Raw genomic sequence first — 14,547 nt, 5'->3', positions numbered from 1 at the left:
CTCTTCCTCTCTCTCGCTTGCTCAGTCTCTCTCACTTTCCTCCTCTCTGTCCCTATGTCTCTCGCCCCGTTTCTGCCTCAGCTCTACCTTGTCATTACCCATTTAAATGGCAGCATCCCCCATTGAACCAATTGCACTGCACCTAATTGCACCAAAGGTGGAGATTGGCCCCTTGCATGTTTTTGGGTGTCATCTTGTGCAGTGCAACTAAAACAACACAGAGAGCACGAATGAATGCTCGCGCACCCACACGCGCAAACACACACACACACGCATGTCAGGAACAGAGGCAACACACTTTTCTTTGCCCGTCTCCCTTGGCCATCGTGATAAATGCATATTAACTGTTCTAATTCACCACTAAATTAACAACTCTGACCTCAATTAGGGCGGTAATTGTAGCTGAGACCAGCCCCCCTATCCTTGGCCTGGCTGCTAATTGGTTTAAGCGAGCCTTTTCCCTGCCTTCCTACCTTTTCTCCTCCCATCTCTAAGACCCTCATTTAGAAGGCCAGTAGACATTTGTTGTTCAAAAAAGGAGCGCATGCACAAAAAAACAGTCACCTGAGAAAAACGCTCGCACCTTTCTGTCTGTCTCCGAGGCACAGGGGTGCACTGCTAATATTGGAGAGACTGAGGAAGGAACAGTTTGTTGCCTCAGGTTCTCAATATTCAGGCCATTTGGGATATTCCTTAGAATTTACCACACAATATCCACTTATGTCGTCTATAAATAAAGCAGCCTTCTCTCTCAGCTAAGTTTTGAAGGCGCTGCTTGCTGAGATCATTTAGAGTCTCAGACAGAGGGACGGGGGCGGCGGTTGGCTGCTGCCCTTGGGGGTCATATACTCTGAGAGAGACAATTTGTCTGCCTCTCTCTGTGTGTGTGTGTGTGAATGTTTCTATCTGTATGCATGCTTAAAATTGCATGGTATTAACAACAAGCACGCATGCACGCGGGCACACACATTGCAAACCCCGACGGGACCTCCTCACCCAGCTGATGCAACTGAACTGTAATTGACTGCAACACAAAAGGTTATGTGAGTTGCTCACAGCTCCTACCTGCAAAGCAGCGTCTAGCAGAGAGAAGCGGCAACTCACTCAATCACACAGGAGAAATGGCTTCTTTACCGCCAATGAAATATTGAGACGGCCTGACGCAGATGCGGCCATGTGCGTGTGTGTGCATGCATGCATGTGTGTGATGGGCTAAATGAAAAGAGATGTGAATCTGAGTGATGTCCTCCTTTCTGAATCCTCATTTCCTCTTCAGATATCGCTACTCTAACCCCCCCTCCACCCACCACCCACCCAACGTATGCCCCCCTCCCTCCCAGCCCCTCCACCTTCTCCTCTCCGCATCAACCCACTCTGCCTCGTCTCATCCCTTCCTACCTCGGTCCTTTCCCTCTCATCGATCTGTATTAGAAACAGGATATGAGGAACTATGCTATCTTATCACGGATCAGAGACTGAGAGAGAATGAGTGAGGAAGAAAGACGGAGAAAGAGTACGTAGCGGAGGCCACGAGACAGAGAAACTGAAATAAAATGAGACAGAGAGAGGGAGAGAGGAGGAGAGGAGAGGACAGTGATTTCTTTCACTCAGCCTCATCCATCTCCTGTTTCGAACACAGGACTAGTGAAGCACCATGGGCCTAATTGGACTAACGATTGGGCTCAGATAAGACCCGCGCTAATGAATAAATGAATGAGGAAATAAATGAATGGACTGAGCCCATGCGCGCAAGCAATATGAACCAGGCTTAGCGATGACGTCAGTGAGGCTGAAAATGTATACACAAGTCAAAACAGGGAATATTTACTCCAAAGCACGTAGAGAAACTCCAGGTTTACTAACAGAAAGTCAAAGGAAGAACATTGATGTTACCACAGTGTTCTGCCTGAACAAGTGTGCCCTCTGCTTTGTATTACCTGACCAGTGCAGTTGACCCATTTATCCCTCTGATGCAGATGGTATAGCACCTTGTGCCTGGTCCTGGCCATGCCCTGCCCTTTTCCTGGACTGGCAGCGTGTGGTAAGATCCTAACCTTTATCAGTACGACAGGGCCTGCTGCTACGGACACACGCTCTGCGTCTGATCCTTATGCCCAGGTTCCTGCATTCACCATATGCCCAACTGGGCCTTCACCTCCACACACATGCAAACACATACACACCAAAAGTATATGGACATACACACACACACACACACACTGGCATGAGCGACACATCCTGACCTCTAGCTGTTCCACCTTGGATCAGCAGAAGGGAAACCACATGCAGAGTGAGAGGGGACTTTGGGGTCAAGGAGTAAGGTTTGGAAATCAGCCACAGTGTGATATCTGCAGGTCCAAAACAGGTCAACCAGACAGGCCACATTGACAAGGGCTTGCTATTTTTATTTATTTATTTATTTTCCCCGAATAAAAATCAACAATTTTTTACTTTTAAAAAGTGGAGAAATGTTAGAAACGTCTTGGAAAAAAAGCAACAACTTTAGCTTATAATCAGCAACTCATTCACATAAGTCTGAGTGGTCCACAGATGATTAATAAAATACATAAATCATATTTCTGCTTAAATCTAATTACCTCTGGTAATTGTATAAGCTTTGCCATAAAGTAAATATAGTTTCAGTTATATAAAAAATATTCAAATGAAACAATCCAAGGGAAGAAATTCACTGTTGGGTTGAACTGCTTGCAAATCATAGACACACAACAGGGTTGCATGCAGACACAGGTTTACTTTAAAGGTACAAAATATATATGTAAAATACTGCAGCACATTTTTTTTTTTGCTGCACAAATGATTCATAGATCATTTCCAATTTTGGCCAAAATTTTGTGAAATAATGTCTAGTTTCACCTCAAAAAGTGAAACAACACTGTATGTAACTGCTTTCAAATGACAGACACATAACCTGTGTGAGGAGACATCACTTTCTCTACAAATGTTGGAAACCACAAAAAAATGTGATTACTGTAAACTGTGATTACTGACGTCTTCTTGCAAAGGGAAACGTGGAATTTGGAGTCATGTTTGCATAAAGTCTGATGGAAAATTGTGTAAGAGCGATCTGGCCCTTTAAAAAATGTTTTCTTTTTTTTTCCTTTTTCTTTTTTTTGGATCAATGTGATGAAGTAGTTGGCTCAGATGTTTGACATTTGGCTATCCTTTTTGATTGGTCGTTACAGCCTGTGGCTTTTTGCATTTTAGATTCACTGCCTGACAACAGTCCATGGGTACAACTTTGTAAATTCAGGGCAGACATTAATTCAATTCAATTTTGTTATATTATTTCATTTCCACAAGCACCTCATTAACTGTCAAATACAAATCTGTTTCAACGGCGACTTAAAATCCATTAAAATTAAAAGAATGAAGTGTACACATATTTTCGGTCATGCTTTTAAATGATGTATCTGGCAGTGCCGCAGCATTTCCCCACAATCTGATAAATGACAAAAATATTCCAGATCTTGAAGAAAATGCAAACCACTTTGATTAGAATATTACCTAGAATATTTAAGCCATATATCTTTGTTCAGTGAAAATCATTAACATGTTATTATGTAAGGGGACAGTGATATGAATGCACTCAAGTGAGACACTTATAACCGGGAAGAATGGGCAGTAAGCGATTGTGATCAGTCTGGAACAGTGAGACAGCAATGATGGATGGAAAGTGGCCGGCTTAGAGGCATGAAGGTCACACTCGATGACAGTGTGTGTGTGCGTGTGTGAGTGTGTGTGGGTCTGTTTAATCAACAGACAGGGGAGCTGAGAGTAAGACTAAAAATACACTGTATATGTATGTGTGCGTGCGTGTGAGTGCGCGTGTGTGCTCTCATTCATCAGGGTTGACAACACCATGTGGAGTATGCCACTGTGCCCGACAATTCCAGCCACCCTGCACGCGCACACATTCACACAAACACCCCTGCAAAGGTGACACAAGCGCCCGCTAGCAAGTTTACTCATCACAGTGAAGGGCACACCTGTGTGTGTGTGTGTGAGAGAGACTGTGCACGTATGCGCGCGTGTGTGCGTGTGAGAGCGGTCCGCCTGGACACGAGTAGTCTGACATGTCCTCAATCTTTCATCCACCTATCCCCCTGTTTCTAACCACCATGCATCTCTTTCTGTGTCTGTTTCCTCTCTCCCTGTATATTTTCATCACATCCTTCTTCTCGTTTTATCCTCTCTAACTTCTTTTGTCATCATCCCCCTGTTCTCGTCCTTCCACAGTCTCTGCCTGTCCTCTCCTCTCTCTGTCACACTCCCTCTGTTCTCTGCTCGCTGTGATCAATTAGGAGACATTAGTCCCACAGATATTCCAGGTGACAGAACCTCAGGAGGCCACGCTCTCCTTCATCTCTCCTCTTTCTGCCTCCCCCCAGTTTCTCCTCTCCACACCTGGCTGTCTTGTCACTCCCGCTCCTCCCTGTCATCTCCCCTTCCTTTTTCTGCGGCAGAGCAGACAGCAGACCTCGCTCCTCTCCTGTTTACCCCCCTCTGCCCTTACCCCCCACGCCACAAATTTCAAGCTCTCATCCCCTATGGCACCGACAGTGACACATCAGCCTCAGCCTTCCCCTCCTGCGTCTGTCCAGTCATCTATCCTCCTTTTCCTCTCCCCTGTATGTTTTGGCTACATGCTGACAGTGACACATCTCCCTTTTTCCCCTCTGCCCCCTGTGCTCCAACTCTATTCCAACCCTTTTCCTTTTTTCCCCCCTCTCTCTTTGCCTTCCTCTATCTCGCTCTCTCCAGGTTGCTGTTCACAATGACGGACCTGTCTTCCCTCCTGTATGCCAACCGTTCACCTGTATCCTAGCAACCACCTCTCCTTTGGCTGTGGTGCTCCATGCGGAGCAAGCAAACAAGACGCCCGGGGAATGAAGAACAAGCTCTCTCGTTTATCCTCCTCCCTCCATCCGTTCAGTCATTCCTTCACACGTTAAGAGGAGGCCATACTCTGCTGGAGCTGGCAGCTAAATGCTTAACCAAAAGTAATGTCTGTCCTCACAGACAAATAAACTCTCTCAAACTCACACAAACACACATCAACTAGTACGAAAGTCTGACACCACTTACCAATTAAAAAAAGTGGACTTTTGGTTCCCAGTGTAGGTACAGAAATGCACAGGCACACAGATGCACATGCTTTTTTTTTTTTTGCCCCATTTTGTGTAGCGATGTGTGTGTGTGTGTGTGTGTGTGTCTGTGTTTATCTCATTCTTCTGGCTCCTCTCAGTAGGACACAGTGAACATCACTTCAAAGCGACACTGTCTACCACGCTCCTGAAGCACGCTGCGCTGCCTCTCTAAAAGCTTCTCAGTGTGTGTGCGTATGCGTGTTTGTTTCTGGAAGATTGTACAGCGGTTTTCTAAAGTTATATTTACGGTCTTGAAAAATGAGGAAGAAAAAAGAAAACCATTTGAAGGCCAGCACGCCCTCAAAGCCACACAATCAGACACACACACTCTACTCACACACATCTTATGGGAAGAAGTACTCAAGCGCACACACACACACACACACACAAAAGAGAAAGTGCTGCTCAGGCACATGTGTCCTGGTGTAATTTATGAGTGGGCTCCTGGGCGGACGCCTCAGAGGGGCCCTCTTCACGCTGCATGGCTCTGGGTGCTCTGCACAATCCCCCCAGTGAGCGCAAGGCTCTCTCGCACACACATAACACACAAACAAGGTACTACAAACCGCCCCTTATGAGCGGTGAACTCTTCCGACTGAAACTCACGGCACGATTAATGCTACAAAAAAGCTAGGTAAACACAAGGGTTTCAGGCTTCGCGGCACTGCTACAGTAGTACAGCTCTGTTCAGCACAGACAAAGCACCAGAGCAAAACATTTCCTCACAGCAGATGAAATGGGGCCCTACAGTTAGCAGAAGCAATAATAACAATAAAGTATCATTTCAGCCTTGTTCAGCTTACCGAATTATAGCCAGCTGGACAATTAAGTTTGGTGGTAAAGCACTGCTGTTCGGCAAATTATAAAACAGTAAATGCAGAGAGAGTGGAGCTTAAAGAACAAATATAAACAACTCTCCCCCACTGAATTCCACTGATTCCTATGCAACATAATGCAGTGCAGTTGGAGTAGCATGCCCACAGTCTCTTTCCTGTTATATAAACTAATTACTTAATATGGCAAACGAGCCAATGCTACCAATTATTGAGACAGACAGCCACTATTGTTAACAAGTTGTATATATCTGGCAAGTACCCAGATGTCACCTTGATGTAGTATTACAAATGCATGTAAGGCAGCAGAAGAGACCATTTCCCCCCCCTAATTAGATCCTTACTTAACTTCCATTAGCTTAATATTATTAAGAATCATATGTTATGATGAAAACAAATATTTGTGACACTGAAGCCCTAAGTAAGCTCTATGCAGCTAATTAAATTCACTGATGGATAAACTGAGGCTTTGGTTGGACGCTCCACTACGCCCCTGCCCTCAAGGTGCTGTGAACTTAGTGGTAGTTGTGGCCTTCCTGTCCACTCCCCACCCCTGTTTTCCGTAGCTCCATATGTGGCTGTCCAGCGCAGTGTGACCGTGTAAAATCTCGGGAGAGGATGGATCTGTCTCTGTGCCCCAGGCAAGGGGCCTTGATCCGCTCTGGAGGACACACACCACTCTCAAGGGCGCTCTGAAGGGATCCACACATAAACACGGACGCATCCACACAGGCACCGACTGGGGCGCACATGTGCAATTTGGGACACATGCAGGAAAGCAAGCTGAAGCACATCAAGCCCCCTCCCTTACACACACACACACACACACACACACACACACACACACACACACACACACACACACACACACACACACACACACAGTGTGTCTATCTATATATCTATATATATATATATATCTATATATATATATATATATATATATGTATGTATGTATATAGAGAGACATATATATATAAATAATGTAAAATTATATTAATAATGTATGCAGAGGCGATGAGGGGGATGTTCTTTCTGCTGATGCCACCGTTTCCTAAGATCCCCCCATCTGTTGACTGTGGTCTCTGGGGTAGGAGGCCAATCAAGGGCTCGGTGACACATCTGCCCCATCGCGCGCACACACAGACACACACCTTCACACACAAAGAAACACACACATGCAGTATGTATACTTTCTTTCTCTTTCTATTGACTCTCTTGTCTTTCTCTGACAAACACAAAGATACACAGGTCTGCCTTCTCTTGTCCAGTGAATGAGGTCAAGAATAAAGGAGAAAAAAAATAAATCAACACACCCACTTGCTTTGAGCAATGCTTTCACTCTCTTCACACATCTACTAGTAGACAGCCATCAGAAACTCTTCCTGAGGTGCTTGGTGAGTGCTCTCCTCTGAGTATGTGCCGTTCCTTTGAGTTTCACTATTGTTCGTTGGCTTCAGATCAGTGAAAAACATCCTCTTCCCTGCTGGGCGTGTTAGGATTCCTACCTTGACTGATACCTGCTCACGGAAACAGCCCCACTATGCTGCGGTTTACGTGCCTTCCTGTCTCTTTGACTGCCTGTTTACCGATGCTGAGTGGAGGCCAGGGCTCCTGCTGCGTCTGAATTTGACAGAGCAGCACAAGGCTACAGTGGCGAAGCTCACACCTCGAGAAGCTGCTTTGTGTTCATAATGGGCCGTTAGCTTGACACGTTTTCATTCCAGTGTGGGACGAATGCAAATGAGAGCAAAGTTCATGTATTGTGGGTCAGTGCTGGACAAAAGATATTGGTGTTACGGAGCATGTGTTTATCCAAAGGTAAGTCTGGTGTGCTTGTGTCTAACTGTCTGTTGTGTCAGTTGATCTTTCCACTCTAACCCACTCCAGCCTTTTACTGGCCATGTATACTGTTTAATTCTTCAGCATACACCCTCTAATTAAATATATAAAGTGTAATTAATCAGCTCTGTGAATGATACGTGGTGTGTGTTCACTTACCGATGAAGTAGGACAGTAGGATGGCCAGCAGCGCAGCAGCTGCGATGGCTGTCACCGCGGCACATTTCCAGCTGCAGTACTTGGACGGCTTCTTTAGCTTGAAGGCTGAGCGGGAAAAGGTGTTTCTGGGCAGCAGACGAGGGGGCGGAGAATACACCGTTCCCGAGGTCAGAGGGTAACCGGGGGAGGAGCTACTGAAGAGCGGGGTGGTCCCTGATGACGTCTTGAACAAGAAGTGCCTGAAGGCGAAAGAAACAGAGGAGAGAAACTGTCATTTTCGAGGCAGACAAGGAAAGATGTAATGATGTTATATGATTTTCTGTTTGCAGCTCCACAGGAAGGTAAACATGAAGTGGACATAACAATCTGCAATCCGATCAGAGCGCAGATGACAGAGGACACATATGTGCAAGCTTTTGTCCAATCTCTCTTTCTGATAAACCCTTCCTGCCATATGGGTTTGAACACCATTGAACTGATTATGTCTTCAATTCAGCCCCGTTCCAGTCCAAGTTCTCTTTTTAACCTCCACCTGCTCTACCATCTTTTTTTTCTTCTATTCCCTCGCTTCGCCTCCTTTCACCCCTCTTACCATGTACCTCGTTTCTATTCTCAATGTCTGCGGTTGATCAATGCCGCGGCGCCCCCCTTTCCTGTCTTCATTGCCCCTTTGGGGTCAGAGCTCAGAGAGAGGATAAAAGAAGGATTTGAACCATCATCCCTTTGCTCATATTACCTATTATCCTCTGCTATTGCTGCACCTGCCCACCCAATGCGCCTCCTTTGCTGCGCTCCCTCCCCTCCCCTCCTCTTCCCATTTCCCATGTTCTCATTTTTCTTCAGCCCACTGCCACACCACTCCTTCACACACGCATTTTTACCACACATAAATCCTTTTTCCCCTCTTTGTCTTCATTCAGTCACTCCTGCTTTCAAAATTCTTTTCTGATGTGACCTTGAGGAAACATTGTTGCCACAATGAGAAAATGAAACACTGCACTTGATGAAACTTTCCAAGGGCACGGTAAACTTTTGTGACACCTTGGTGACATCCAGCCACACTCACGGTACACAAAGGAAGTGAGGAGCTGCCCCTATACAGACTCCAGGTGGTACGACAGAAGAAAGCCTTCAGGTAAGTGTGACAGATCAGAGGAGGCAAGGTCACTCTATCGCCTCAAAGATGACTGAGGAGAGGGAGTTTCTGTCTGCCTGTCTTTGTGGGATTTGCTTGTATTTGTGTTTGTCCGTGTGTGTGGCCACGCATGCTCTGATACCTCTATCTTTGTGAATGTGTGACCTTGGGACAGAGGACGTTCAAAGAGAGAACATTTTATCTGGTCTTTACTTCCTCAAAAGGCAATTTCAGGACTGGGGCCTTAGCGGGTTTTTTTTCTCTCAAAATATTTTTATTGTCAATTTTCAAAGCAACGAACAATATACATACACACATAATAATAATAGTAATAATGATAACAATAATAATAATAAATAAATAAAAACTTGACACAAAACATGACATGTCGAAACAAAGTACACACAGAAAGACTTAAAGCAGAAGTAAACCTTTCGCTTCTGGTGGGCCAAGTAAGAGCTTAAAAATAGCACTTTCTTCTGGCAAAGAGTCAGATGATGAAATATTTTGTCTTAATGATGTAACTGTAAAGAAGTTTGATTTTGGCAGGTCTTTTTTTTTGGTAAAAAATTCAAATGAACATAGACCTTCGCTCGTTTAATAGGATGTCCCAATCCCTTGACATTCCAGCTAACCATAGTAACCCCCTTACTTCTACTACTATTCACTGGTAGCATGGCATATTGTGACAGTTATTACTTGAACAGTGGACACACTGAAACAACATACAGGTGTACCGAACGTGTACAAAACCCCACCCTCCCCCCAATCCCACTTTTCCTAACAAAGTAGGAAAAAGCCCTGGATAAACATAGCTTACTGTTAAAGGGGGAAATCCAGCTGGGCTTAGCCTGATACTAATATGTGAAAACGCTAATAGCAACCTAACATCTATATAAAGTTTTTATAAGTGAAACACTCACAATGAAACAATGTAAGTAGCCTACGGTAAATGTGTAAGGCGATTAAACAGCCAAAAAAGGGATACTATAGATCCTGTAAACGTTTGGTTAGGTAAACATAATTCACGTGATATTATTATTTTAGGATTTGACCTGATCTACATTACATGAATTACAGTTTGAAGGCGGCCACGAAACCAGCCTTACGTTTTGGATGAAGAGTTTGTCCATGGTGACCAACACTCACAACACTCCTAGGACATCTCTACGTAGCGAGGCTGTCTGCCAACCTCTCCGCCTCCTCTGGGGTGTTGGAGGGGACGTTTCCGTGGGTAACTCAGGCGAGCAGGGTAGATGAATCCACTGCGGTCAAATGAGCCGTCGTTCGTCTTCGCGGAGTCAAGCCAGCCGCACAAACATTTTAACTGCGCCCGTATCATAGAATTTACGGCGAATGCTCCGAGTCCACCGCTAGTTTAGAACCAAGCGAGATGACTTCCGGTTTTCAAAATAAGACGAGGATAATACGAAGGCATGGTGTGTGTGTGTGTGTGTGTGTGTGTGTGTGTGTGTGTGTGTGTGTGTGTGTGTGTGTGTGTGTGTGTGTGTGTGTGTGTGTGTGTGTGTGTGTGTGTGTGTGTGAGATTACACTTAACAGGGCCTAATGAATTTTAAACATGACAAAAAGGTCTAATACTCCATATTTACTGTACAATAACAGCACTTTGGTCCATAAGTTCAGACAAAGGTTGGTACAGGTGAGTTCAGGACCATCCTGGCTACTTCCTCGGTCATTATCAAACATTTTTACTGTATCATTTTGGAGAAATTAAGCCTCAAAGTTGCATCTTTAGCTTCTTTTAAAGGTGTACAGAAAAGAAAATTGAATTTGAGCCCACTTTGGGTCATAAAATTAATGTGATAACTCATCTTTCAGACGTTGTAGGCCAAACTTTGTGCAAAATTCTATTTTTGAGTAAATCCGGGATGAAAGTGTGTATTTTTTTTTTCGCATTGGATAATGCAGGCGCACGGATTATACGTCAGCCTGTACACGATTCACCAGCCACTGATATTGGATCCGTAATCCGTCATTCAAACGTCTGAGACACGCACACACACACGGAGCTCGGGCTCGCCCCAAGCTTTGAATATCCCGCCCGCTCGATAACGACCAATCAAATTCGTTTTCCTCACTCGGGTAAACTCGTGTTGCAGCTCGTGACAACTCGGCGCGACAAACAGGACAAACGGCCATTTCTGTACACCTTTAAACAGGAAAAAATGCATTATATTCAATTTTTAACTGTACAGTAACACCACTTTGGTCCATAAGTTCGGTCAATACTTAGTACAGTTGGCTTCAGGACCACCCTGGCTACTTCCACAGTCATTATCAAACATTTTTACTGTATCATTTTGGAGAAATTAAGCCTCAAAGTTGCATTTTTTTATTTATTTATTTTTTTTGAAGGAAAAAAGGCCTTATACTCTTTATTTACTGTACTATAACACCACTTTGGTTCATAAGTTCAGGCAATGGTTGGTACATTTGATTTCAGGACCACCCTGGCTACTCCCTCACTCAATGTCAAACATTTTTACTGTATCATTTTGGAGAAATTAAGCCTCAAAGTTGCATTCTTAGCTTTTTTTAAAGACCACAAATAGGTCTAATACTCCATATTGACTGTACAGTAACATCACTTTGGTGCATAAGTTCAGACAAAGGTCTGTACAGTTGACTTCAGGCCCACCCAGGCTACTCCCTCACTCAATGTCAAACATTTTTACTGTATCATTTTGGAGAAATTAAGCCTCAAAATTGCATCTTCAGCTTCTTTTAAACAGGAAAAAATTCCCTATACTCAATCTTTACTGTACAGTAACATCACTTTGGTCCATAAGTTCGGTCAATACTTAGTACAGTTGGCTTCAGGACCACCCTGGCTACTTCCACAGTCATTATCAAACATTTTTACTGTATAATTTTGGAAAAAATTAAGCCTCCAAGTTGCATTTCTTGCTTTTTTTAAACATGACAAAAAGATCTAATACTCCATATTTACTGTACAATAACATCACTTTGGTGCATAAGTTCGGACAACGGTTGGTACAGTTGACTTCAGGACCATCTTGACTATTCCCTCACTCAATATCAAACATTTTTACTGTATCATTTTGGAGAAATTAAGCCTCAAATTTGTAAAAAAAAAAAAAAAAAAAAAAATAGTTTTGCACTGAAAAGCCTAATGTTCCATCTTTACTGTACAGTAATATCACTTTGGCCTAAAGTTCTGACAGTGGTTAGTGTAGTTGACCTCGGGAATACCCTGACTACTCACACATGCAGTATCAAGTATTTGGACTGTATAATTTTTGAGAAATTAATCCATTAATTTTGCTCAATATTCACGCAAATGTAAAATCCCTATGATACATAATTTTTGACAAAAGTTGATAAAGTTGTTTCCATGACCATCCTTACTACCCACTGATCCACTATTAAGCATTTTTCCTGCATCATTTTAGAGAAATTCAGCTATACAGTTCCATTTTTACATAGAAAGAGGCCTTATGCTCAGTATTTATTCTAATTTAGAGGCTTAATTTCTCTAAAATGAGAGAGCTTTTCCAGTGCAAAACAAACGAAGGAAAGACAACTTCTAGGCTGCGGGAGTAGTCAGGGTGGTCCTGAAGTCAACTGTACCAACCATTGCCTGAACTTATGGACCAAAGTGTCGTTATTGTACAGTAAAAATGGAGTATAAGGCCTTTTTCCTGTTTAAAATTCATTAGGCCCTGTTAAGTGTTATCTCTCTCTCTCTCTCACACACACACACACACACACACACACACACACACACACACACACACACACACACACACACACACACACACACACACACACACACACACACACACACACACACACCATGCCTTCGTATTATCCTCGTCTTATTTTGAAAACCGGAAGTCATCTCGCTTGGTTCTAAACTAGCGCTAGCTTTGTCGGTGGACTCGGAGCATTCGCCGTAAGTTCTATGATACGGGCGCAGTTAAAATGTTTGTGCGGCTGGCTTGACTCCGCGAAGACGAACGACGGCTCATTTGACCGCAGTATGAATCCCGTGCGAAGACCAGCAGACTAAAACTTTTCCTGGTGTCATCAAAGAGTTGACGCTTTTTCATAACCTCAGCCGGAAAGTCCGGAAAGATATGAATGCGCTGTAGGGGAAAATGTTCTTTCCCCAACAGATTTTCAAAAAAAGTTGGCCACAAACTCAACCGGGCGATTAGACTCAGCATGGCCTATTATCTTTATGTTTTGGCGTCTTGAACGTGCCTCAAGGTCCACAACTTTATCTTGTAAAGCCTGTAGCTCGAGTGCGGCTAACCTGTGGTCGTGGTCGCTGGCCATTACTTCCACTGCGGAGAGACGAGACTCATGTTCTGTCAGTGTAGGCTGGCTGGCTTGCAGAGACTCTTCCAGCGAGTTGAACCTCTCGACCATTTGCTTGCTCATCCCGTTTATGGCATGGAGAATAGCTGCACTTTCTAGTGAGGGACTAACTGTTAGCTCAAAAGTTTCCGAAGTATCTTCTTCGGGTTTCTTTGCCGTTTGCTTCTTTGGTGGCATCTTTAAAACGTCCCATGCGAGTTTTACAAACGTCCTGTCTTTGGTCAAAAAAGTGGTGTTTTTATGAAAAACCATAGACTGAAAAACTCGATTTATCGGAGCGGAGGCACGTCTAGTCTGTCATGCTCGCCCCCCCGGGGCCTTGGCGTTTAACATGTTATTTTTGTTGAAAGACATAACTCAGCTTCTAACTTTATGATAATTTTGCACTCACTGAAATGATTGCTGAGATCTGTGTTGCCAAATGACACTGTTGTTTATCTACCACTGCGCAGCAAAGTGAGGTTGGTCAACATTGGTAGTGACGTTCACGAACGAACCGATTCTATTGAACGGCTCGTTAACATGAACGATGGGAACCGAGTCACAGCTGGGAACCGTTCTTTTTTTTAACATCTCTGTGTGTTCATAACAGTCAACTGAAGCTGCTCCATTGTCTATGTAAGTGGCGTGCAAACTCAGATATTAGTGGGATATCTAATTCTGTATTATTTTGTTCCAAATCTCACCCCATTATTTCCAAGATAAAATGAGTTACCACCAGGCTGGCTTCTTAAAACATAATAAATATTTAAAAAATCAGTCAAATGAGCCAGTTTTTTGAACGGCTCTTTGAAAGGAACGGCTCACCAAGATCCGGCTCCCCTCAAAGAGCCTAAATCCCATCTCTAAACATTGGTCAGTCTGTGTTAACTGTGATGGATGTTTATAGACAGTTTGGATAATCATTTTTTGTGATACAAGTTAAGATAAAACACAAGTATCATTCGGTATTAGTGTTGGGGGGCACTGCAAAGAAGAGGGACAGTTTTGCAAATCCCAAGTAAGTCCCTATCAAACTTTAAATCAAGAAGGTAAACTTCAAGTC

At 43.8% G+C, this 14,547-nt stretch overlaps 1 protein-coding gene across 3 annotated transcripts in view; it reads right to left on the bottom strand.

Moving 5' to 3' along the window:
* Positions 1-13,694, bottom strand: part of tenm2a (teneurin transmembrane protein 2a) — a 51,644-nt gene extending 37,950 nt beyond the window's left edge. For all 3 annotated transcript variants that reach the window (XM_083980832.1, XM_083980833.1, XM_083980834.1), the window contains exons 1-2: positions 13,438-13,694; positions 8,003-8,241 (exon numbers count right to left, since the gene is read on the bottom strand). In XM_083980832.1, coding sequence (XP_083836958.1) covers positions 8,003-8,241; positions 13,438-13,679 — 481 coding nt within the window. In that variant the 5' untranslated portion in view covers positions 13,680-13,694. The remainder of the gene's footprint in view (positions 1-8,002; positions 8,242-13,437) is intronic.
* Between the last annotated feature and the right edge of the window lie 853 nt (positions 13,695-14,547).

The sequence above is a fragment of the Trachurus trachurus genome (assembly GCF_905171665.1).
Source record: "Trachurus trachurus genome assembly, chromosome: 10".
Lineage (NCBI taxonomy): Eukaryota > Metazoa > Chordata > Actinopteri > Carangiformes > Carangidae > Trachurus > Trachurus trachurus.
Note: the sequence above shows the minus strand (reverse complement) of the source record. Positions and strands in the feature narration are given on the sequence as shown.